We start from the raw sequence: 27,182 nt of genomic DNA on the forward strand, positions 1-27,182 counted from the left end.
GGCCCACCGGCCGCTGAGCGCAGAGCTGGGCGCGCTGCAGCTTCCCCCCATCCTGCCTCATCCACAGCCTTCTCGGCTCCCACCACAGCACCTCCTCTCTCAAGCCCAGGTCCTGACTTCACTAGCTTGAAGGCCTTGTCCCTTCACACTGGCTGTCTCCCGCTCCATCCTCGTCACGTCAGAGCAAGTCCAGAGCCCCAGAGCGTCCAGAGAAGCCAGCCTTTGGTACCGAGGCCCCCAACCTCTGTGCCAGCCTGGGCGATGCGCAGTCATGCCCCAGTCTGGCGTCAGGGTCAGGAGACAGGTCCAGTGAGCCCTCTGCGGACATAGTGCCCTCGACCTCCCCTTTGGTCGCAGGCCTCCTTGAAGGGAACGGGGCACAGGGCCACTTGTCCTGGACTCTCCATTGAAGGACGCAAAAGCGTCTTTGCCCTGGGCTGACGGGCTTCCCCGGAGTCAGTGCCGATGCCATCTCTGGGTCCCTGGGGTCGGGGCCTCAGAAGTCCCGGTCGGACGGGCCCTCCGGTCAGACGTGCTCCGCGCGTCTCCCTGTCTTGTGATAACATGTTCTGGGGGAGATCTGGCCTCCTCACCAAACTGTCAGCTCCCTGAAGGCAACGGCCTGTCCCGCTGGCCTTTTGCTCCCAGTGTCCAGCACGGGTTGGGAACACTTAAGGACGTAAACCCTTGCGTCTATTCCGGGAAGAGATGGCAACACGACAGCGGGCAAGTCCCACGAAACAGGCTGGAGAGACATGCGCCTAGCCTGCTTCCCTCCTGCGCCCCAGGCAACGCCACCCCGCACGTCTCGGCTCCACCGCCACTGGCGACCACCCAGCCCCTCCAGGACCCCCTGACCAGCACGTGGGTGCGCCTAACCACGGCCGGATGCTGGTCTCCGAGCGCCGAGAGAGGCGAGTGGCTGGGCTCTGCACCCGCCTGATGCGGACGGCTCCCGCCCCGTCCTGCCTCCTGCCAGTGGCCGCTCTGCCTCGGCACTGGTCAAGCTGGGCGTGTCTGCCCCTTCTCAGCTTCAGGGATCCCTATGGGGGACCTCCCTCGGGGGTCTTTGCAGCCAGACCTTGCATTTGGTTTCCGGGAGCCCACCACCACTGTGGGCAGAGTTTACTGCCCCAGGTCAAGCTCGTGAGCTGCAGGCGCCTGCCCCTGGGCCTCATCCCCCTCATTGTGAACAGCCACGGCCCGTGGCCCCCCACCGGCCCCATAAGCCCCAGTCACCACCCCGCCCTGTCCCGTGCCCGCTACCTTGTCCCAGTCCACTGCTTTGAGCCTTGGCTCCATCACAGGGTCTGTCTTCTGAGTGTTCGCAGAGGCCACAGACCCGTTCTCCACGGGACCCTGGGGAGAGAAGAGAAGAGGGGGTTACCGATCGCGGCAAGGGAAGAGAGCCCCGAGCCGGCCCGTGACGAGCCAGGATTGGCAGGAGCAGAGTGTGGGGCAGGGTGGGCGGAAATCGAGGGAACTGAGTTCACTTGGAAGCGGGTATGCACTGATGTGGGCAGTCATTCCTGGCACCTGTCTTCTCCCTTAGAAATATACATCAAAGCGAGAGGCAGAAAGGTCCAGGGGAGAAGAGAAGCTGGCAAAGAGACTGGAAGGAAACGAGAGCTTTCAGGGGGAGCGCCCTGGCCCAGGGGAGCCCTGCCAGCCCCTCCCCAGGCTCCTGGAAGCTGCCAGGCCAGGAGTTGCAGGGTGGCACCCAGGGGACCTGGCAGGCTCGCCGGGTCACGCCTGCTGACGACACGCCAGACCTCTCTTCCTGGTGAGTCTGCGGGGCTGGTGAGCCACAGGCGGGGAGTCTAGGGCTGCATGCCCGCAGAAGGAGAGCCAGCAGGGCACGCGGGCCAGCCCTCGAGGAACTCCCAGGTGCGGTCAGCAGCCGCACACGGGGCGGGGCTGGCAGAGGAGAGCCCAAATGGGCTCAAGGTCAATCGGAAGGGACGCAGAGGCAGAGCCGGGAGGAAATGGAATGTACCACGAAAATCACATGGTCCCAGTTGGCCCTGATGTCATGCGGGGTGAGGCTGGAGAGGCTGGCTGGCACACAGGTGGGGCGCGCGTTTCCCTCCAGGAGGGGTGGGGAGAGCCCCCGCCGGTAGCAGAGGCCTGTCCTCTGAGTCCCTGAGACCAAGGGAAGCTGAAGGAGGGGGCCTGAGAAGTTGGGGAATTGCAAGAAGCTGAGAAGACTGCCTGAGCAGCCAGTTGGGGTTTCTGCTGTTACGATCCTTATATCTTCCTTTCCAGATGAGCCGAGAGACCCTGATGGCAACAGCGATTCTGTCATTTACCAGGAAAGCCCATGTGCAATCCAAGTAAAAGGGGCTTTTGTGGTCCTATCTTGGTCTGGGTATCTCAGTATTTTTAATACTGTGTTACCATGTTAATATTTGAATTTTTTTTTAAAGCATCTCTGAAGATCTCTTGAGGACAGAGAGGATTTTATAGTATTTCATACAATGAAATTCCCTAACTACCCAATATAAAAATGCCATATAATAATCTTGTCCCTTTTAATTTTGTGATATCCTCAAAACATCCCCGAGCACCTCTAACCATGGTCCTCTCCCCATCCCGCAAAGCTCCTGTCTCCCGGTCCGTCCAGGTCTTTTCTTAAGTAGGGTGATCTAATCCTTCTCTGCACCCCAACCCCACTCACTCACTCCAACTCCATCCATCTCTCTCCACAAAAGGCTTGTCTTGGGGTCCGCCCATCCCAAGCAGGGAAGGGGTTATCACTTGAATCAGCATATGATTTTTTTGTCTGCGCTACACTTTTCAGACACCCCTGAGTGGCAGATGCAGATCTTTTTAGGGCATATGCTTTGAACCAACCACTGGAAGCAGAAGGAAGGGTCCCCGCTTCCCAGCACCGAACTCAGCACTCACCTACCCATCCCGTGCTTCTGCTCGTGAAAGGCCTTGGGAAAATCCTCCCTCTGCTCAGCTGCCTCAGCATTCAGGGACAACTTCTGGCTCTTGCCCTCTAGGACTCTAGCCTGTAAGGCTCTTTTCACCTGGTAGCTTATATATACACCCAAGAACAGACCACTGCCATCTGCTTTTCCCTAAGATCCCCTTAGGACATATTAGGGTCTCTACAGGAACTGGTTCCTGTTCCTCCTCCAAGGTGGGTGTGATTGGGGACGCAGGCAGCACCCTGCAAGGCCCATGTCTCCCCGGCATGGAACATCCTATTTCAGGCCATGGGAACAGAGCTCCCATAAGCACTTTCACCACCATCTCACGCGGCTCATTTATTTAATTTCTGGCCACCTGAAGTTGTTTTCTTTTTTTTTTTTTTTAATGGCCTGCTGCTGCTGGCATGGTGTTGAGAGCTGGTGTGGCCCGGGAGGTGATTCAGACCTGCAAACCTGTTCACTATGATGAAAACTGGGATGCCCGGAACAGTGATGAACGGGAGGGCAGGAGGCAATGGAAATCAGAGAAACCCTAAGAAATGGGATCATCGAGGGGAGTTTGCAGGGATGGAAGCCCCAGCTCCGTATCTGCCTCCTCTTCAGGGGCTGGCGGTGTCAGGAGCATCACTAAGGTCATCTTCCCTCCTACATGGATCTCATCCACACCCACTGCCATCATCCACTCATCCACAGACAGGTGTCTGAACATCTGCAGCATGCTACCCACGTATCAGCTCAGAAGACTCTGCAATGTCCCTCTAACACTGGTCCTGCTGCTTATCCCAGGGAGTATGTTCCCTAAGGCTGACAAGATAGACTGATCCTCTGACCACTTTGCTAAGAGTGACCACACTAGTATCCTCTGCAGGTTGGCTTGTCCTTGACTTCCCTGTATTTCACATCTTTCCCTCATTATTTCCAAACTCTTCTCCTATTATGCCTTTGAATTAACCCAGACTTTTCCCTCAAGCAATAGGGAGCGGTTGCCATTTGCCTTACACTCTTCTTCTCAAATGTCATCCTACCTAGCATGACAACAATGGTTAATGTGCACGAAGCCTTACCATGAACCCAGCCCTTTCATCTTCATAACAACTGTATGGGAGAGGCATGATTATTATTCCTACTTGACAGGTGAGCAGACAAAGGCATGAAGCAGCCCACAGTTCATGAGAAAGTGGAGCCAGCAGCTGGGCTCGGGAACATTTTCTTGACCACCATATACTTTACGCCTAACCATTCTAGGCAGAAATGATGTCTTCATTTCCCAACTTAGGGGAAAAAAAACACACTTTCCACGTGTCCCACTGCCTCAGTTGGTAGTTATAATTTTCTGCCTCTTCTTGTTTTTGTGTGTGGGCCATGATCTTGTTTGTCCAACACTGCTACAGATTCCAACAGGGCAGGAAACTGCTGTTTCCTCTCCTAGGTGCCCAGGATGGGCTCTTGAGCACACTTCATGCTCCACTCATATTTCTAGAGTGGACCATGTTTTGGTGTTGGCTCTCTGCAGCCCAGTCACCCAGCCCAGCCCATCTGAGATTCCAGATCCCTGAGTCACGGCAGGGGTCTCAGGGGACCCTGGCTGTGTTACTGGGGTGGAACCCTGAAATTCCACAGGGCTCCTGCTCCTTGGAAATGTAAATCGAATGGTGTGAGCAGGTCTGCTTGGAAGCGATGTGGCGCAGGACGCTTAACAAGCCACCTGGGGATGCCACCTGAGGCTGGGTGGGACGGCGCCCAGATACAGGGTCAAATTCCAGAAATCCGACCCACACGTCATCCTCAGTGCCCTTTGCCCCCGTCCATGGGACAGACAGGTACAGAACTGAAATTACATTAGTCTGATATGAAATGACAAGCATCTTATTTTGCCAAAATAAGATGTATTTTTAAAAAAGTATTTTTTCAAAAAATTATCATTAGCAGCATTTTATAAATGAAAGAAGTAGGTAGAAAACACACACGTGCAGCATAAAAGGCAGTTCTTCCCAAGGAAGGGCATCTGACAACTTCACACAAGGATTTAAAAAAAAATTCCATTTAAAAATATTTATTAATGCAGAAAAATGACAACCTAAATTTTTGTTCTGTGAGCATTAATCGTACGTCATCATTTTCTCGGTTCACGGGGGTCAGTGTGGGGGCTCTAATCTCTGTGTAACAGGAAGTGGATCAAAGGCGCTCTTTGTTCCAGCTCTAAGGTTTTCTTAACAAATTACTAAAAATCTAATTTCACTGAGAAATGTTGGCTGAAAATGCAAACAGGACTTTCAGGGGACTTCGTTGCTGCTGTTGTTCGGCTGGAAATACTTTAGGTGAAACGAGGGAGGATGAGGGAGGACCCCAGGCTCTTGGGCCCTCTGGTCATGCCCAGCGCGGGCTCCTGTCTGCCTTCCCAGCCCCAGGCAGTCATGCTGCCCTTCGATCCGACCCTGGAAGGTGGGGAGAGGGGGAAGCGGCAGGAGAAGCTGCCTCCTCCTGCCATCCCAACCCCAGGTAAGCACAGCTGGAGGGTCCTGGAGGCACCAGGCAGTCCTGTCGTGAGTGAGATGCTTTTAGCCAGCAGATCCCAGGCTGGCAGCATAAGCAAGGTGCTTTCCGGGTGACCTCATCTGGACCACAGGCCTCCCTGGGAGGAGCCCAGGTTTATTAACCACAGGACTATACTCGGCTCTAATATGGGAGGAGATTTCAAGGAGAACCAGAGCAAGCAGCACGTGGGAACTGCCACGGGCAGAAATGCCCTCAGGGACAAGGAAGTGTCCTCTAGTTGACTCTTTTTCCAGAGTCTAGTTGTGAGTTTTCAAAAGGTCTCCCGTTGCAACTTGGGCTGCTCCCATGTGAATCAGGGCAGGGGTGGGTGTTCCAGGAAGGAAGTCCTTCCGGTAGCCATCACACCACACCACATATACTGATCTGGGCCATGCCTTCCAGACTTTCTGGCCTCTGTGTTTATTTAATAGGTGAGCTGGGCTCAGCCTTGAATTCCACGGCCAAACTTCAGCCATGAATCAGAAGTATGTAAAGGTCATTCCTAGGGACTGAGGTACAACTCAGACTTTAAAAGACCTCTAAAAAGAATTTCTTAAGACACTTCCACAATGCATTATTTAACAGACTCTCCTGATCCTGGAAGCAAGCCTTAAAACCAAAAAGCCTTAACCAAAAAGCATGAGCAAGTTAAGAACACTTGTGCACTTTTCCAGGTTTAGGACGTTGTTCTGGGTCCTGCCTTGAGACCGCATAGCTGCAGACTTTGGGGAAGGGAAGTGAGGAGTTCTGTAGTCAGACACACAGCAGCTTTTTTAAGAATGATCAGCCCCCGTGCTGACAGGTGAGGCTTGATGTGGGTGCTCAACCCACCTGTGCCCGACGACAGCTTTCCTGGAGGGTCTACCCGAGAGACTCCAGACTGTCCCAGGGTAGCAAGGATGGAGCTCCTGAGCTTTCCACCCTGGGAAGGCAGGCGGCCGACCTGGCTAGAAGCACATGTTATGGTCAGGCCCAAGGCTGTTTGCAAGCAGCTGGTGAGCTCAGCAAAGTCGTTCAGGGGCTGAAAGCATGTTGCTTTGCTGTGCTTCTTCCGTGGACTGCCTCCCAAGTCAGAGTGCAAGCCCCACGAGGGTAGCGACCCTGCTGCCCCGCTCCCTGCTGGGCCCTCAGCTGCAGGCACGGAATCAGCACGCGAATGTGTGCTGAATGGGACGCCGTGCGTAAACGACGGCCTGGTTAGGCTCTGGGGGTCCCGGGGCAGGGAGGAGGTCAGTATACCCCGCTAAGGAGACTGGGTAGGCGGCACTGCCCACCCACAGCTGGAAGCCACTGGCCGTGCTGGGCAATATGGGTTGGGGGGAGGAGGGCCCCTGATCTCCTTCGGGCCTCCCAGCCATGGCTGCAGGCCACAGGCAGAGACCTCGGTGAGACGGCAGCACCAGCTCCGCGTTCTCCCAGCGCGGCCACTCCCGGCTGTCCTCCCGGGTCAGCCCAGGCCCCTGCTGCTGTCTCACGGGGATGCTCCCGCAGACACCACCCCCCACTCTCCGAGACTCCCTGGGCCACCACCTCCTCTTCCATAAGCTGAGTTCAGACCTGAGCTCACAGGGGACCCAGGAGTGGTTCCCTGATGGCTCCCTGAAGTTCCAGCCGCGTTCCCCAACACACCTGCCTCTCAGGGAGGCAGCTTTCAGGGAGAAGAGTCCAGGGCCAGCCGCCCAGTCCAGGCCCTGCAGATTCACTCTACCGCAGAGACCAAGTTCTAGGCCCACCTCCCTCATTGACCTGCTTTGTGACCTCAGGGTCTTCTTCTTGGAACAAGATATGCTTCTCTCTGGCAAAGGCACCCCAAGTTCCTGCTCTCCTCAGAAGCTGGGCAGGCGCCACCCACGAGTGAAGCAAGCAGAGTATGGTGCATGATGCAGACTCATTTTGTTTGTAACTAAACTCATAGGAGTACTCGTCACTTCTTTGAGGAAGGAGGCTCATTCCCATTTTTCTTAAAACATGAGGCACCAAGAAACAAAAAAACAAGCAAAACCGTGAGGAGCCCTTTTGCTGGAAACAGTGATACCGAGAAAAAAAAGAAATGCAGCATGCACAGTAATCAATGGTCGCTGTGTTGCGGTCGTGGTAGGGGAAGGCTTAGGGGAGGGTGGGCTCCGCAGCAACCTGGAGGGGTCGCCCCCCCGGGAAGGGGGTAGCCCTGACTTAGGTCCAGGTCAGGTAAGGATGGGGCCCAGTGCTGTCAGACCTTCTGATTTCTAAGAAAAGCTGAAAAACTAGATTTCTCTGTGAAATCTCCAGAATTTAAAAATCTGCCTCACATTTAAAACCAATGACGTGGGCCAAACCAGTCTGTCTGAATGCAAGCACAGCCCTTGGTCTGCCGGTCTGCAGCAGCTGGGGCAGCTCAGCCCTCCCGCCCTGGGGGAGCCGCGGGGAAGGATGGGTGTGGACGGGAAGAGCAAGGCCTCTGTCCCCTGGGGACCCACGGGGCGTCCAAGTGCGCCCACCCAGCTTTGCCAAGGCCCCCAGCGGGTTGGTGACAGACTGGCTCTGGGGGGAGCAGAGCCCCGTGAAGTTCAGTGAACGGCAACTGGGCCTCATCCTCCGTCCAGTAGGCAAGAGGATTGGTTCCAAGGACAAGCAGCGGGCCAGGAAGCGGAAGCGGGTGGGGGATCCTGACTTTCACTGCCCCTCTTCCCCCTCACGGTGCCTGGAAAGGAGGAGAACCCGCGGAGGTGAAGTGACTGCAGGGGAGACGCGGCCGGGCACCAAGGATGCGCCTCCAGGGTCCCCCTCCCTGAGAGGCCTGACCTGGTCCTCCCCACGCCCAGCCCACCTCCAAACTCCCGGGCTGACGTCCCGAGCCCCAGGGCACCAGAACGTGGCCTTATCTGAAACTCAGGTGTACCTAGTGAAGACGAAGTGACTCGGGGGGCCCCAATCCAGTGTGGCTGATGCCCGCGCAGAAAGGTGAGATGTGGAAACAGACACACGTCCTGGAGAGCACCCTGTGAAGAGTCAGGCCAAGCATCTGCAAGCCCCAGACCGCCAACCGACCAGCCACAGCCAGGGCGCGGCCTGGGATGGTCTCCCTCACAGCCCTCTCGAGAAGCCCAGCCCGGCCGCCCGGTACATGAGACTCCACCGCAGCAGCGCCAGCAAGTGGATCAAAGACCCGGACCGGTTTCCCCTGGGTTTGACTTGGGGCCCAGAAGGAGAATGAGTCCCACGGGGAGTGAGAGCAGATGATGGAGGCTTTCAAGGAGACGAGGGAGCGGGCCCCGAGGCCGCGGCAGACGCTGGGGCCTTTCGATCTGCACAGCCCTCCCGCCAGGCCCCTGGCGGCCCACACAGATGGCCCTGGAGGGTGGGCATTCGGGTACCCCTCCCCCGCCCACCAGCCCCGTCTAGAGCCAGGGTGGCTGTGATCCCCTTCTTCAGGGCCTGAGCAGTCTCACTCCAGCATGTGGAACGCTATGTTGGGGTGGCAGGCTGGCCTGGGGCTCCGGTGGACTGCAGTCCTCTCTGATGTAGACCTCGGCCTCTGATGTAGACTTGGCCAGCCCCACCACCAGAGCCGTGCGGCTTCCGCTCCCCAGCAAGGGCCATTCCCACCTGGGCGTATGGCCGTCAGCTCACAGCCATCACCACAACTCTCCCTGAAGACGTGTTCCCTGCACGAGGGAAACTGAGGCACAGAGGGCCCAGTCACTGATCTAAGGGCTTGCCAAAGGCTGCTGGGAGCGTCGGCCTGGAAGCTGCTTCCAGTGCTGTCCCCCCGACGGCCTCCACGTGCTCCCTGTGTCCCCGCCGGGGGGACTCACCGGGATGCTCCGAGCCCCTGCCGTGGGCGCCCCCGGGCCCGCGCCCAGGGCCCAGACTGTCCCCAGAGAGGGTGCGTGAGGGGGAGAGCAGGGAGAAGAGCAGCAGAAAGCCTGCACTGTGTGCCGCACACAAACAAGCCGACCACAGAGGCGCTGAAAGGAGGCTGTGTGCGGCGGGCGGCGCGGGGCGGGGGCGCCGCATAAAGCCGTGTTGTTCAGGAAGGCCGGGGCTGGGCACCGCGGGGCAGACAGGCGGCCTTTTATCCTGCAGCCTGGGCTTGGCCTGAAAACTCTTTTTCTGAAAAGGGATGGTGCCCCGGGCCCTGTGTCCAGCTCTCCCCCACTCCCCGGGGGCCCAGCGGGTGCTGGGGGTCCAGGTGTCTCACGATACCTGGGTTGCAGGTGGGCCAGGCAGGCCCTGGGAGAAGGGGCACCAGAACTGCACCAAGGGGCTTCCCCGGGGAGAAGCCTGTGTTAATAAGCCCACCCCGCGGTCCCCAGGGAGCAGCGTCCCTGGGGCAGAAATGAAGGCGGCAGGACCTGCTTGCTTCCATCCCCAGTAGGCTGCTGTGCGATGAAGTCAAAATCAGAAGCCAGGTCCTCTGGCCTGTCCCAGCTGAAGACATCGTAACAAACCCTTGACGCGCTAAATCCCAAAACCGAAACCAGGCCTGGCGGATGACAGGCCGCAGAACCCCCCGAGCACAGCCACATGCTGCCGGCCCGGTCGCTGCAGGGGGACCAGCTCTGCCGGCCACTCGCCCGGTGTTCACAGTAGGAGGACCAAAGGAGAAGAGGCAACGGGCGGGAACAGGAAGCGTGTCCCGAGCTGTGCCTCGCGCCTCCACTCGGGAGGTTTGGGGGTGTGGACAAGACTGCGCCAGCTTCCACGCGTCCCTGACGTCCGTTTCAGTGGTGCTGTGACCCCGCATGGCTCCTAACTGTGCAATGAGCCCCCTTGCATGACGTCACCAGCAACCCTGTCACCAAAAGCAGGAGCCAGCATAGGTGGGCATTCCAAGACATCAGGAAAGGGGGACAGTGGATTGAAAGTACTGAATTACCACCCCAAACTCACAACAGTGTCCCACTAGTTTCTGGGCTACTAATTTGACCCTCTACTGAGTCTTGACATGGACCGTCTGCATCCAGGCAGATCGCTTCTGCTCGGATGAGGGCACCATTTCCAGGAAGTCACCAAGAGGCGCCTCCTCGGTCCTGCCGTACCAAACCCTGCCTCGCCTGTAGTGGTCGGCTGGGTGGGACCAAGAGCTTCAGCTCTGATGAGCAGCACCAGCAACTATGGCACACAAGCTGCTCGAGGTTCAGTCTTTCGTAGATTCGACAGGACATTTCTAGACTTGGCCTCTCAAGTCTGAGACCTCAAGGCACCTCAGGTGGGCTGACAGAATGTGTTGCCCACAGGGAAGACACACTTAAGCCATCTAAAATATGGTATCTGCTCTCGGACCCAACCTATATAAAAAACCAATTTCAGATGTAACACTCCTTTCTGTAAGGATTAACCTCAAAATACTATTTTGCTGTTTTACTAAAAGAGAAGTAAGACCATGGATTTACAAATAATCTCAGGTATCACTATCCCAGAGGCAAGATTTCAAAATGTGCCTTTTATTTATTTTTTATTTTTTTTAAATGTGCCTTTTATAATCTAATAATTTAAGAAAGAAAATCACTGCTGTTCCCCTCTGTTTACAAAATGGCAAAAGATTATATTGCCAGAAACAATGAAAGTCACTGAGCTGTTTTGTAAACAAAGCAATAAAAAAAAAAACCTGTTTTATACCCATTACTTCTTTTTACTGATTCAAGCCATTTCCCCTCTCCCTGCCGGGCATGGAATTTTTCCCCATTTACAGTTGAGGATGCTTATACACACAGAGGATGACTGGCTTATCTCCAGTGATATGGTTAGTTCAAGAACACAAGACTCTCTAACTCTAAACCTGTTTTCTTTTCCACCCTCATTTGACCTGACAACTTCCAAATCCACTGCGTGTTTCTTAAACTAGCCAAGTCCACACAGTGAGCCCTAGAACTAGTACCTCTTCATGAGTTATAGCCTACACCCCCCGGTTTTATGCTCATTAAACACCGTGTTTATACTCATCACGCTAACGGTGCTCAGCCTCAGGGGGTGAGGTCCTTGAACAGCCCCAGGGCAACTTGTCCTTCTGCGTGGCCAGTGCCTCTCCGACAAGGCCACATGTTGGGGACGTCACTGGATACACGATCTGGTGTGATCAAGGAGAGGGAGAGACGACAAGAAGGAAGCAACTGTGAAGGAGGCAGGGACATCAGCTTCCTGGACCAGAATCACCAGGTCAGGATGCCACCAGCCTGGACAGAAATGCCTTGTGACTCTGGGCCACAGCTCTTAGACCAATGCTGCCCAAGGGAACTCTCTGCAATGACAGCAATGTTCTAGATCCGCCCTGTCCAGTATAGTAGCCACCAGCCACACATGTCTACTGAGCACTTGGAATGTAGCTAATATGACTGAGGAACTGAATTTTAATTTTATTTCATTGAAAATTAAATTGCCACATGTGTCTCGGGGATACATTACTGGACAGCAGACTTCAACTACCATTTGAAATCTCTCCCTGGGTGTTTCCTGGGCCTCTCACACCCAACAGGGCCCCAGTGAACTTTAACTTCCCCATCCCAAACCCGGACCTCCACCCCAGTATTCACCATTCCCACAAATCAAAATACCTAATTGCTCAGGTCAAAACCATGATGTTACCCTCAACTCCTCTCTTTCCCTCACTCCCAGCATTTATCCCCTCAGCAAGTCCTACTGGTTTTACCTCCAAGACATTTCTATCTACTTCTCTCCACGCCAAAGGCCGCCCAGTCCAGGGCACTTCTTTCTGTCATCTGGACCACAGTGATGGCCTTTTAGCTCTCTTCCTGTTTCCGTTCTTGACACCCTTCAAGCCACTATCCATGTGGCAGCCAGAATGTTCCAACAAGCTACAGAGCGATGGTGTCAGTGTTCCACTTACAGTCCTGCAGCCCACTGTCCTCAGAGCAGACGCTGAGCCCCCACAATGACCAGCGAGCCCCCCTGAGGTCAGGCTCTCCCCACTCCCCCCCCACCCCACACTCTCCCTTGCCCGCCACACTCCCAGCAGCCCCAGAGCTGCCCTCTGGATTCCAACCCTGCCATATCCCAGGGCGCTTGTACTTGCTGTTCCTCTGCCTAGAATGCGTTTTACCCAGTTCTTATGACAGCTCCTTTCCACCTACCAGATACCAGCTCCCCAGACAGGCCTTCCCGGACCACTCCCATCAGAAGCTGTGGCTGTCATTCTGTCGCAGCCCCCAATCTAAAGTTTATTTGCTATCTATTCATCCACCCATCCATCCATCCAAAGAATATTCTGTTACAGCTCTAACCACCACCCATTATTGTCCTATCTTTCTCCTCCATTCCACGGGCAGGTACGCCCTGTGAGGACAGCAACCAGTGGTCTCTTTATCCCCAGCATTAGGCTCAGTGGGGGCATGAGGAGACTGGGATCACTACATTTGCCGCTGAACAGAGGAGGGAGAGGAGGCAGCCCAACCAGCCCCGGGACCACTGGGGTGGTTGCCAGGCTCCGTTTTGGAGACCATCTGTCCCTGACCAGTGCACGTGTTGTCCAAGTGAAGACAGAACGAGGGCAGAGGTCAGTGCAGACCCCACCTGCCCTCACTGGGGGGAGAGGCAACTCTGAGAAACTGAATGTCGCCACTTGCATGCAACTATAGGGGGTCAGTGGCCTGACCCAAGAGTCTGAGCATGTAGCAACTTAGACTCTAAAACCACACATTCCTCACTGCCTAAGAGGAACCTGCCTTTTCTTAGCAGAAGATAGGCTGAGAGGGCTCATAATCTTCCCATGTCAGTTAATCGCCATGCTCCATTTTACAGAGCTCACATGATCTCACTGTAGCCATACAAAATCCTGCACTGGTGCAATGAATGGGGAAATAAAGGCCAGGAGAGTTTTCTGACTTATGTGACGTCACTTAGCTGACGAGAGGCAGAGCTGGACCAGAGTTACAGGTCCCCGGACTCCCCCACTCTCCTGGAAGGGGACAGGGTGGGCGGCGCGTTCATCACCCACGGCACAGCGGCTCTGCACAGAGCTCCACGCTGGCAGCTTGGGGACGGGGATTCTTCAGTAACCCCAAGACCTGCCCACCAAGCCGCTTTCAGTGACTCCAGCTCTCCCATCTCCATTTCCCCTCCGCCCTTAAACTTCCAGGACAGTGGGTTGCAAAGTTTATGTTGCTTCTGAAGCACACAGGGAGCGTGTTAAAAGCACAGGTTTCTGAGGTCTTGCCTTCAGAGATTCTGATTTTGTAGATTTGGGGAATGGCCCAAGAACATGAAATGTATATATACATATAGACACATACACACACACACTACATCTATCTCCTGGTTAAAGTGAAAGTGTTAGTTGCCTAGTCGTGTCTGACTCTTTGTGATCCCCTGAACTGTAGCCCACCAGGCTTCTCTGTCCATGGGACTTTCCCAGCAAGAATACTGGAATGGGTTGCCATGCCCGGCTCCAGAATATCTTCCTGATTCAGGGATCGAACCCAGGTCTCCTGCATTGCAGGCAGATTCTTTACCATCCGAGTCACCATGGAAGCCTGTGTATGTATGTATGTGTGTGTGTATATATATGTGTGTGTGTATATGTTACATATGTATATGTAAGTTGTATATGTATGTATGTAATATATGTATATGTGTATATATGTATATGTGTATGTATATGTATGTTATATATGTATGTATGTTATGTATATGTATATATATGTATGTATACACACACTCTCTCACACACACATCTATCTCCTTGTGTTAATTATGTTAATTAATTCTCTAATTTAGTTATATTTGTATTTTTTCACCCCAACGAAACATCAGACTTTTCATAAGAGTCTTAAATAGAATCTCTGTTGCTACTAGAGCCATTTTTCTGAAATGAGCACAATTCTCCAGTGCCTATCATATTTACTTCCATCGAGGTTATTGGAGTGGCAGAAGTTATTTAAAGATATCTGTATTGGGAGGAATAGTACCTCTCCACATGAGACACAAGTTCAGTCCCTGGGTCAGGAAGAGCCTCTGGAGGAGGGCATGACAATCCACTCCAGTATTCTTGCCGGGAAAATCCCATGGACAGAGGAGCCTGGCAAGCTACAGTCCATGGGGTCTCAAAGAGTTGGACACGACTGAAGTGATTGAGCATGCACAGACGCCACCCATGTCAAGTTCATGTCCATGCAGAACCTTGTGAACATGACTTTATTTGGAAATAGTGTCTTTGCATTCATCACGTTATGATGTGGTCACACTGGGTGAGGGTGGGCTCTAAGTCCAGAATGACTGGTGTCCTCATAGAAAGAGGGGAAATTTGGACACAAATGTAAGACACAAGGAAGAAGGCATGTGTGATATTGTGGCAGAGACTGGAGTGAAGCATCAACAAGCCAAAGAACACCAAGGGTTGTCAGTCCCACCAGAAGTTAAGAAAGAGGTAAGTTCCCTTAGAGGCTCCAGAAGGAGCCAACCTGGCCAGCTCCTTGATTTCAGACTTCTCACATATAGAACAGCGAGAATAAATTTCTGCTGTTTTAAGTACCCAGTCTATGGAATTCTGCTAGAGCTGCTCTGAGAAAGTAATACAGGATAACTAGAAAGGTGATGCCTTGTTGCACACAACCATTCATGTGCTGTTACCTTGTTTAATTCTCCCACCCATTCTTTAAGAATTTGGGGGTGATGTCCATAAGGCAGCTACCAGTATTTTTCCAACATTTTATTATGAAACAATTTAAATATGCACCCAAGGTGAAAGAATCTTACTGTGAGTCCCTATATTCCTACTACCTAGATCCTACCATTCACATTCTATTTCTTTTTAAAAGCCTTTTTTGTGTATATCTTGATCAAAAAAATAGCACTAAAAAATATTAACTATCACTTGGGCCTTCAGTGAGTTATTATCTTTTTGCTGGAAGAGGGTTTGAGATACTGCAACAATTACCAAACCATGACCCAGAGACACACAGTGAGCGGGTGCCCGTGGGAAAATGGTGCCAACAGACGTGCTTGACGCAGGGCTGCCAGAAACCTTCAAACCACAACAGAATCTGGGAAGCGCGACAAAGCGAAGCACAATGAGATCAGGTCTGCCTATACAGACCATGTGATTCCACTTCTGTGACCCTCTGTTTATGTCTGAGAGGAAGACGATAGAGGACAAAGCCGCACCTCACAGTATGTGGACACTTCTCAGTAAAATGTTGACCGTGCACCTTCCTACCGGCTAATCTCACAGCCCTCCCCCGGCTCTTGGACACCCACTCTCTGTGTCACAGCATGCTCCTGGACCCAAAGGACACCTGCTTGCTTCCTGGAGTCTTTCTCCAAAGTCATCTCCTCACCACAAAGTCCAAACCAGCATTCCCTCCGTGCCCAGTTCTAGTAGGAAAATAAATGATTTACATGATTGATGTTAAGATCTGAATGACCAGAGACAATTCCTTTAACCTGTCAGAGTTTTCATGCTTTTTATTGAGTGAGGATTTCTAATATCTAGTTGATACATAATTACCATTAATGGTAAAATGATCAAAGAGGTGGGGGAAGCAATTCTTAAAGGCTGGTGCATACCAACATCTAACTCTTATAATCATGAAGTCATATCTTTAGAAGCAAGTTATTTGCCTAACCTAGAGCCAGACATCCTAGAATGTGAAGTCAAGTGGTCCTTAGAAAGCATCACTACGAACAAAGCTAGTGGAGGTGATGGAATTCCAATTGAGCTATTTCAAATCCTGAAAGATGATGCTGTGAAAGTGCTGCACTCAATATGCCAGCAAATTTGGAAAACTCAGCAGTGGCCACAGGATTGGAAAAGGTCAGTTTTCATTCCAATCCCAAAGAAAGGCAATGCCAAAGAATGCTCAAACTACCGCACATTTGCACTCATCTCACACACTAGTAAAGTAATGCTCAATATTCTCCAAGCCAGGCTTCAACAATACATGAACCGTGAACTTCCAGATGTTCAAGCTGGTTTTAGAAAAGGCAGAGGAACCAGAGATCAAATTGCCAATATCCACTAGATCATCGAAAAAGCAAGAGAGTTCCAGAAAAACATCTATTTCTGCTTTATTGACTATGCCAAAGCCTTTGACTGTGTGGATCACAATAAATTGTGGAAAATTCTGAAGGAGATGGGAATACCAGACCACCTGACCTGCCTCTTGAGAAACCTGTATGCAGGTCAGGAAGCAACAGTTAGAACTGGACATGGAACAACAGACTGGTTCCAAATAGGAAAAGGAGTACGTCAAGGCTGTATATTGTCACCCTGCTTATTTAACTTATATACAGGGTCCATCATGAGAAACGCTGGGCTGGAAGAAGCACAAGCTGGAATCAAGATTGCCAGGAGAAATATCAATAACCTCAGATATGCAGATGGAACCACCCTTATGGCAGAGAGTGAAGAGGAACTAAAGAGCCTCTTGATGAAAGTGAAAGAGGAGAGTGAAAAAGTTGACTTAAAGCTCAACATTCAGAAAACTAAGATCATGGCATCTGATCCCATCACCTCATGGGAAATAGATGGGGAGACAGTGGAAACAGTGTCAGACTTTATTTTTTGGGGATCCAAAATCACTGCAGATGGTGACTGCAGCCATGAAATTAAAAGACGCTTACTCCTTGGAAGGAAAGTTATGACCAACCTAGACAGCATATTAAAAAGCAGAGACATTACTTTGCCAACAAAGGTCCATCTAGTCAAGGCTATGGTTTTTCCAGTGGTCATTTATGGATGTGAGAGTTGGACTGTGAAGAAAGCTGAGTGCTGAAAAATTGATGCTTTTGAACTGTGGTATTGAAGTAGACTCTTGAGAGCCCCTCGGACTGCAAGGAGATCCAACCAGTCCATCCTAAAGGAGATCAGTCCTGGGTGTTCATTGGAACGACTGATGCTGAAACTCCAGTACTTTGGCCACCTCATGCGAAGAGTTGACTCATTGGAAAGACCCTGATGCTGGGAGGGATTGAGGGCAGGAGGAGAAGGGGACAACAGAGGATGAGATGGCTGGATGGCATCACCGACTCAATGGGCATGAGTTTGAGTAAACTCTGGGAGTTGGTGATGGACAGGGAGGCCTGGCATGCTGCGATTCATGGGGTCGCAAAGAGTCAGACACGACTGAGCGACTGAACTGAACTGAACTGAAAGGAAAATGGGTATTACGCTTCCCTGGTGTCCCAGTGGTTAAGAATCCACCTGCCCATGCAGGGGACATGGGTTCAATCCCTGGTCTGGGAAGACTCTACATGCCTGCAAGACAGCTAAGCCCCATGACACGCCCTGGGGCAGCTCAGCTCCTGGGCTTCAACACTGCGCCCAGGTGCCGACACCCTGCGCTCCACGGCGAGAGAAGCCACCAGCACAACTGGAGAGGAGCCCCTGCCGCCGCCCCCAGAGAAAGCCTGCACGCAGCATCGAGGGCCCAGTGCTGCCAGAAACAAAGAGATGAATAAATCTTAAAAGATTTATTAAGAAAGAACGAACAAACATTGGGTATAAATTTCATATAGAAAAAAGTCACCAATCTTAAGTGTACTCTACGAAGTGTTTTGACAATTATATGCCTTCTTGTAGCCAATGCCCACATCAAGATATGGAACATTTCTGTCATCCCACAAAAGTCCCAGGAATCTGCTTTTAATAGGCCTCATTTCATTTTGATGAAAGGAAGCTGGAGGGGGATAAGTATGCAGTTCCCCTGACCAGAGGCACGTGAAGTTTTAGCTTTACAGGGCTCTGCAAGAAAGGCGCAGGTTCCCTCGCCAGGCGGCCCCCAGCTCCCCGAGCTCCCCCGCCCTCCATGCACACTCAGAACTTGGCCTGACAGCCCTCCTCCAACCACAGGCTGGGGACACAAGGCAGGAAGACACACAAGACCTGCCCGCACGGAGGCAAGGCTGCCTGCCTGCGCTCCCTCCACCCGTCTCCCCATCTCGACAGAAACACCACCATTCCACAAGCACTGCGTGCTCAGTCTGCACCTCCCCAGGGACGTGAACTGTGGCCACGCCCTGCGTGGGCTTCTCAGAGCCACGTCCCCCACCCTCCAGCCACAAGACCCCAGAACCAGGGCACACTGGTCAGCCAAAGCTCCTGAAAGGCAGACTTGACTGTGTCCCCCCGCAGCTGGCAACGCGACCCAGAGCTGTTGCTCAGGTCTCGGCCTGCCCTTTGCTTTCTCCAGTGGAGCAAGTGGGAGCAGCAGTCTGGCTGGAATAGAACAGAGGAGCAAAGAGAGGGGGAAAACCTAATGCCTAAAACATAATAAAAAACAAGTCCTTTCCAGGGAGCTCAGCCAGGGACTCTGTGACAATCTGGAGGGGAGAGCGGGAGGTTCAAGAGGGAGGGGATATATGTATACTTATGGCTGCTTCATGTCACTCTACAGCAGTAACCGACACAACGTTGTAAAGCAACTATCCTCCAATTAAGAATAAATTTAAAAAATGAGTGATTTCATTAGCATAGAACAGAGTCCAAGAACAGACCGAACTTCGGAACTTCTCTGGTTGTTGAGTGGCTAAGACTGCACAGGGGGCCCAGGTTTGACCCCTGGTCAGGGAACTAGGTCACATGTGCTGCAACTAAGACCTGGCAGAACCAAATAAATAAACATTTAAAAAAAAAAAAAGAATAGTCCAAACTATGTATGTGAATACTGTGTGATTGTTCAGTCACTAAGTCACGTCCAACTCTTTGTGACCCCTTGAACTGCAGCACGTCAGGCTTCCCTGTCCTACACTATCTCCCTGAGTTTGCTCAAACTCATGTCCATTGCGTCAGTGATGGCATCCAACCGTCTCATCCTCTGCTGCCCCTTTCTCCCTTGCCCTCAATCATTCCCAGCACCAGGGTCTTTTCCAGTGAGTCGGCTCTTCAAATCCAGCGGCCAAAGTGTTGGAGCTTCAGCTTCAGCATCAGTCCTTCCAACGAGTACTCAGTTTACTTCCTTTAGGACTGACTGGTTGGATCTCCTTGCTGTCTTCTCCAACACTACAGTTTGAAAGCATCAGTTCTTCAGTGTTCAGCCTCCTTTATGGTCCAACTCTCACATCCATACATGACTACGGGAAAAATTACAGCTTTGACTATACGGATCTTTGTCAGCAAGGTGACGTCTCCGCTTTTTAATACACTGTCTAGGTTTGTCACAGCTTTTCCAAGGAGCAAGCATCTTTTAATTTTGTGGCTGCAGTCACCGTCTGCATTGATCTTGGATCCCAAGAATATGAAATCAGACACTGTTTCCACTTTTTCCCCATCTATTTGCCATGATGTGACAGGACTGGGTGCCATGATCTTTGTTTTTTGAATGTTGAGTTTTAATGTGTGGAAAGGTGGGTTTTTTTTCCCTTAGTGTGAAAAGAGAGATTATTCCATAAACCTACTGGGAAAACCAGTTGGTCATTTAGAGAATTCTGAACCCAAAATAATCTCTATTTTGTCACTTATAACACCACCCCCCATTTCCAGTAGATAAAACATTTAAGCAAAACCAAACAAATAACAGAATCATTAAGGATAAAAACTATGAACAGGACACTATTTTTATTTTTACATATAAAATCATAAAGTGAGGTGATCTTTCTAAGAATGATGATAGCTAAAAGGTTTAAATGGAGGAAGAGAACGTTAAACAGGGTAAAAGACAAACGAGAGCTGGAAGACAAGCAGTAATGTGCATGATGGATAAAGGCTCGTATACTTTATATATAAAAAGTGGTGTAAATCACTAGCCTCCCAGGTGGTACAGTGGCAGAGAATCCACCTGCTAATGAGGAGACACAGGAGACACAAGGGACCAGGTTCGATCCATGGGTCAGGAAGATCCCCTGAAGTAGGAAGTGGCAGCCTGCTTCAGTATTCTTGCCTGGAAAATTCCATGGACACAGTAGTCTAGCAGGCTGCAAGTCTATGAGGTCGCGAAGAGTTAGAAACGACTGAGTGAGCACACACACACATAAATTAATAGGGAAAAGATTAACTATCCAATACAGACGGACAAAGGGCCTGAACAGGCAGCTTACCAAAAGGGTGTAAATAATTCAGAAATGTGTAAAATATACATTACAAGACTTTCTCTTGTAATTCGTAGAAGTGAAGTGAACAAGGAGCATTTTTTTTTACCCATTGGCAAAGATTAAAAATACTCGTAATGTACATCTATGGTGAGGATGTGTATGATCTCAGAGGGAATTTAAATTGGTACAACCTTTTCAGAAAGCAATTTGGCAATATTCATCAAAATACAAAATGGATATAATTTTGATAAAGAAATTTCAAATCTAGAATTCTATATTACAAATTTATTTGCATGTGTGTGCAAAATGATTATGTAAGGATGCTTCTTATAGCACTGATGTAATAGGGAAAAACACCAATAGAGAGAGCTACTAGAAAGAACGTTGACAACCTAAAGGAAATGGACACCTTTCTAGAAACATACATCCCACCAAAACTGAATCAAGAAGAAATAGGTAATTTGAACAGACCAATCACTAAAAGTGAAATAGAATCTATAAAAAAAACTCCCTACAAACAGAAGTCCAGGACCAGAAGGCTTCACGGGAGAATTCTACCAAACATACAAAGAAGATCTTACACCGATTCTTCTCAAGCTCTTCCAAACAACTGAAGAGGAGGAAAGATTCCCACAGGCATTCTGTTAAGCCACTATAACCCTGACACCAAAACCAAGCAAAGTCGCCACCAAGAAAATTACAGACCAGTATCTTCAATGAATATAGATGCAAAGATTCTCAACAAAATATTAGCAAACTGAATCCAACAACACATAAAAAATATACCCCATAACTGAGTGGAATTCTTCCCAAGTTCACAAGGATGGTTCAACATATGCAAGTCAATCAATGTAGTACACCACATAAACAAAGTAAAAAACCACATGATCATCTCAATAAATATAGAAAAAGCATTTGACAAAATTCAATATCCATTTATGATAAAAACTCATATAAAAATGGGCAAAGAGGTAACATATCACAATATAATAAAAGCCATTTATGGCAAACCCATAGTGAACACAATACTCGACAGTGAAAAAAAAGCTGAAAAGCTTCCTGCTAAAATCTGGAACAAGAGAAGAATGCGGACCCTCACTGTTTATATTCAACATAGTATAGGAAGTCCTAGCCACAGTAATCAGAGAAGGAAAAGAAATAAAAGGTATCCAAATTGGAAGAGAAAAGGTAAAATTGTCACTATATGCAGATGATATGATACTATATACAGAAAACCTTAAGGACTCCACACAAAAGCTAATAAATGAATTCAGCAAAGTAGCAGGATACAAGATTAACACTCAGAAGTTGATTACATTTTTTTACATTAACAATGAAATATCAGAAAGGGAATGTAAAAAGACCACACCTTTCAAGATTGCACCCCTCCCCACAACAAAGCCCAGGAATAAACCTAACCAAGGATGTCAGGAAAGGACCTGACCAAGGAAAGACTTATATGCTGAAAACTATAAAACATTAATAAAAGAAATAAAAAAGGGTTCAAAGACATGGAAAGATAGTCCATGTTCTTGAATGAAGAAAACTTTCATGTTTGATGTGGAAGGAAGTACAAAATATGTCATTAGGTTAAAAAAAAAAAAGCAGCAAGTTGTCAAGGAGCCTGACCATACAACTCCTTTACATGGGAAATAGAAAGAATAATATATGTGCTTCTCTGAGGTCACAAGAAATTGTTGATAGTGTTTACACAGGGACTAGGTTGGGAGGGGCACCCAATTTTTTTTGCACATTCCTTTTAGTGATTTAAATTTGTGTGTGAACGATGTTCACAGGTAACTGTGACAGAGAAAAGGAGGGACAAGCTGATGGCTGGGGTTACTACCATCTGACAATATTACAACGTAATAAAATGCAACCTGACGGCAAAGTGAAAATTCAAAATCAATGCAAAAACTTAGAAAATGTCATGAAGTCAATGAATGTGAGAGAAAACTGTTTTAGTTACAATTCCACGGTCAAATAAGGATCTGGCAAATGTAGGCTGTTTCACACTGAAACACAGGCAATCAAGAAAGGATGAAGCCCTTCAAAAGAGGAGGGCTTGTTTACCAGTGATCAAAAGAGACCCTCAGCCCTTAAATACTCTTGCTAAAATGATCCTCTTTATGATCATGGTGTGAACAGCCAACGCAAAGCTTAGAATGTCACACTGTGCTTTCATACGTTTTGTCAAAAAACCACACACGTAAAACAACACTTCAGTTCAGTTCAGTCGTGTCCGGCTCTTTGCGACCCCATGAACCGCAGCACGCCAGGCCTCCCTGTCCATCACCAACTCCCAGAGATCACCCAAACCCACATCCATCGAGTCGGTGATGCCATCCAGCCATCTCATCCTATGTCGTCCCCTTCTCCTCCTGCCCTCAATCTTTCCCAACATCAGGGTCTTTTCCAATGAGTCAACTCTTCGCATGAGGTGGCCAAAGTACTGGAGTTTCAGCTTCAGCATCAGTCCTTCCAATGAACACCGAGGACTGATCTCCTTTAGGATGGACTGGTTAGATCTCCTTGATGCATTATTTGCTCAATTTAAGAATAAGCAGCCAAGCGCAACCTTAATTTTGCTGTCACATTTTTTTTGGGGGGGGGGGCCTTGCCAGGGAGGCTTGTAGAATCTTAGTTTGAGGGTCAGGATCAGCACAAGCAGAGCTCTAACCACTGGACTGCCAGGGAATTCCCTTGCTGTCAGATTAAAGTAAGATTAAAAAAACACACACACACACAACTTTTTAGCTTCATTTTTAAAGATAATCAATTTCCTTCTCCCCTTGGTACATTTTCTATGAAATTTTGGTCTTCATTTAAAGTAGATTCACTTTACAAGACCTCTAATCCTCAGAGTCAAGGACCTTCCCTCTCAGGTTCAAGGAACAGCTGAATTTTCTATGGCACGCTGTCTCCAACCTGCATAAGCTGTTATACTTGCCACTCTAAAGGTCTTTTTAATAAAAATTTATTTATTATTCATTATCTGGGCAGTGCTGGGTCTTTACTGCTGCGTTCAGGCTCTCTCTAGCTGCGGGGATGGGGCCCCTCTTTATTGCAGTGCTTCAGCGTCTCATCGCACTGGCTTCTCTTGCTGTGGAGCATGGGTTCTAGGAACGTGGACTTCAGGAGTTGTGATCTACGGGCTTCGCTGCTCTGCAGCGTGTGGAATCTTCCCAGACCAGGAATCAAACCCAAGTTGCCTGCATTGGCAGGTGGATTCTTAACCACTGGACCAGCAGGGAAGTTCCCCAAAGGATCCCGCCTGGGACAAGGGGAAGCAACTACCAAATTAGGTTGGTCTGCTGTGGTCCCTAACTTGGGATCATTGACGCTGTATTTATTCAGCCAAATGTAACTGCTCCTTATTTCTCCATGGCAGTCAGTCTCAAAGTGTGGGCCTTAACTTGACTTAAAAACGTGAGATCTTCCTTAGATTTTTGTGGGTAAATGATCTTGTTCCATAGAAGTTCATTATTACACAAGACTGAAAGTGAAAGAAAGTGAAGTCGCTCAGTCACGTCCGACTCCATGCGAACCCATGGACTGTAGCCTACCAGGCTCCTCCATCCATGGGATTCTCCAGGCAAGAATACTGGAGTGGGTTGCCATTTCCTTCTCCAGGAGATCTTCCCAACCCAGGGATCAAACCCGGGTCTCCCGCATTGCAGGCAGACGCTTTACCATCTGAAGCCACCAGGAAGTGGGTTATTATGGACTACTAACATTCGGAATTTATAAAACAAAACTAGCCATTACTAAAATCTCCAATTCCATTTTCCAGAGGGAAACGTGAGCACTGCACAATGCTAAAGAATGTGAAAAAGGTTCTGCTGAGCATGTAAGAATGTACAGAACTACTCCCTTTAAATTCTACTTGTTTTAAAGGGGAAAGTACGACTAATCCGCTTAGGTAATTATCAACCACATTTGATGTAGATTGCATGGTTCACTTTTAAGTGTGTGTAGTCACGAGTAGTTACATCAGTGGAATTTTTGGCTACTAGCTTTCTTCCAACAGGACCTTAAGACGTTCTGTACGCATCACAGTTCAAATATGTTAAAACAAGTCCTCCCAAATTTGCTAATTTGGTATTGCTGTTTTAACACCTTGCAATATACTATCGCAATAAAGAAACAACACATTTGAATAACTGTGTGTTAGCGCAAGGCTTCACAACAACAAATCCTGAGTGTGAGGTTTCTGCTTCTCCATGATAACTTCACAGCTCTTGCTAGTATCAGGTCTTGTGTTCTCCAACCTCACTATCATGACTGAGCTTGGGTTCCACCAGAGGGCAAGAGCAGGTGGGACAAGAGGTTGTTAGAATTTTCTGCCGTTTGAGATGAGCGGCAATTAGAGAAGATTGAGAATCACAGTTCGGAGATGACACGCTTTAGAGAGTTTTGCATGAAAACACACAGGAAGGAGTCAACAGAACTGGAAACCCAGGAACCTGGGTTCTACCGCCACACATCATCCAGACACTTACACACAGGGTTACAAGTCACAGTGCTGGGAGGAAGCAGGGCTCTCAATCGGCATTTCCTATGGTTACTTTTACTTCTACCCTTGCCAGGGACTCAGGGGAAGGGGTGAACTGCAGTAGCCTCATGTGGAAGATGTTTTGCCAACTCTTGCAGGCTGATGAAAAACTGAGGGCAAAGGCAAAAATGAGGGACTCACTTGATAGTCCTCTATCCTTTCCATCAACTCACCTTTCAGCTACCGGAGAAAAAACTGGAAAGAGGTTTGTGTTTCCACAACTTACTACTTGAAGCATCTTGTGTGTGCTACCATCACCACTTTCCTTGTCAATTTGCCACCTATCTCGGCATTTGGAAACGTGGATCGAGAGCTGTCCTTGCTCGCTGCAGGTCATTCATTCATTTATTTAGACATTTATTACTTTCTGTTGGCAGGCACCAGTGTGCTAGTGTCTCCCAGGGAAACCCAGATGAGTCAGGCAATTTCAGCCTTCAGAGAGTTTACAATTTAGTCAAGAAGTTAAGACATGTAGTGAAAACAGTGAATAACAAAGAACATTTTGAATGCTGTAATGTAAGTAAAGGCCAAGTGCTATGTGAGTGTGCGAGAAGGAAAAACCTAGCTCTAGATGGGAAAGGAAGGAGTCTGAAGAAGTAGAGTGGATAGTTACCTGAATTAACCCCAAATTTAACTAAATTTTCTGGGCATGGAGCTGTGGATGCAGCAATTGGGAGCCACTGAAGATTCAGGAAACCGCTGTGATATAACCATGTGCTCTTTGGAGAGCATCACAGGCCATGGGCTGCAGGGAGAGCTGGCAGAGAGAGGCCTGCCTGGGAGACTGCTGCAGGAATGAGGGTAACGAGGCTCTGGCCACAGCAGGGGAGCAGTGGGCAGACGTCTGAAAGGAAGACTAAGGAGGTCCGTGAGGACGAGCCAGGCTCTGCCCCAGCCACTATGCTCTATCCCCCACTCCCTACTACAGCCTCCGGGTCCTTTAGGACGGAGCAGGGAATGGAGACAGCAGGACAACACAGATCAGCTCCCAGATGTAGTGCTGAGTGAAAAAAGCTGCTTTGCGGGGCACGCCACCGTGGTTCCGCTGGAGCTTTGCGCACTTTTCTGGGAAACGAGGAGCAAGAGGTGGAGACTGAGCATGAAGAGCCAGAAGCGGTGAAGCAGGTGGAATAATGCACCTCCCTCCCAAACCTACATCCCAATACCTGGACCCATGACTGTGTTACCTTACATGGCATGGAGGACTGTGCAGAGTGGTTAAACTAGAGACTTTGTGCTGAGAGATCCTGGACTGTCCGGTGTGTGTGTGGGAGCAAGGAGCACAGTGCCACCACAAGGTTCCTTATAGGCGAGAGATGGGAGCAGGAGAATCAGAGGCCAAGAATGAGGAGAGACACGAGGGCAGAGGAGAGAGCAATGTGACTGACGGCTGGGGCCAGGAGCCAGGGAACATGGGCAGCCTCTAAAAGCTAGAAAAGGGGGGAAACAAATTCTCCCCTAGAGCCTCCAGAAGGAAGGCTGCCCTGCCAACTCATTTCTGACTTTTGACTCCATAATCAGAAGAGAACATGTATGTGTTGCTTTACTGTACTGAGTTTGTGGCAATTTGTTACAGCAGCAAAATAAAATAAATGCAGGTGGAAAGCTAAAGGAGGGAGGTATCCAGAAGCCAGGTGAACACAGCCTATCAAGGACAGGGCAGTGATCACCATGTCGAGAGTTCTGTTAGGCCAGCTGAGGACTGACCATCAGGTTTAGCCAGGGGAAGATCCCGATGACCCTGACAAGGGCACTTTCAGTACCACGGTGGGTTTCAGAGAGAACAAGATGCTCACTACTTGTCTGTCTAAATGAATGGAAGGCAACGTATGGACCAATGGTGAATGTGTGTCTTAAGATAAATAATAAAGAAAGTGAAGATGATGGATGCTGCTCAGGCATCAGTTTTGGTTCTCTGCTGGGAATGTTTCCAGAAATGATTACTCTCAGGTGTTTCTGAGATTCCTGTCTGTTTCTTTTTATTCCCCCCATAGAGTCCTAACTTCCAGTGAAAGTGAAAGTCGTTCAGTTGTGTCTGACTCTTTGTGACCCCATGGACTATACAGCCCATGGAATTCTCCAGGCCAGAATACTGGAGGGGGTAGCCTTTTCTTCTCCAGGTGATCTTCCCAACCCAGGAATCAAACCCAGGTCTCCTGCATTGCAGGCAGATTCTTTACCAGCTGAGCCAC

General features: G+C 49.7%; 1 protein-coding gene across 1 annotated transcript in view; it reads right to left on the reverse strand.

The window, feature by feature from the left end:
- FA2H (fatty acid 2-hydroxylase) overlaps positions 1-27,182 on the reverse strand; it is a 55,970-nt gene that overhangs the window by 23,513 nt on the left and 5,275 nt on the right. Inside the window, exon 2 of the mRNA XM_061137759.1 lies at positions 1,267-1,359. Within this exon, the coding sequence (XP_060993742.1) occupies positions 1,267-1,359 (93 nt within the window). The remainder of the gene's footprint in view (positions 1-1,266; positions 1,360-27,182) is intronic.

Source organism: Dama dama, chromosome 4, assembly GCF_033118175.1.
Source record: "Dama dama isolate Ldn47 chromosome 4, ASM3311817v1, whole genome shotgun sequence".
NCBI classification, from domain to species: domain Eukaryota; kingdom Metazoa; phylum Chordata; class Mammalia; order Artiodactyla; family Cervidae; genus Dama; species Dama dama.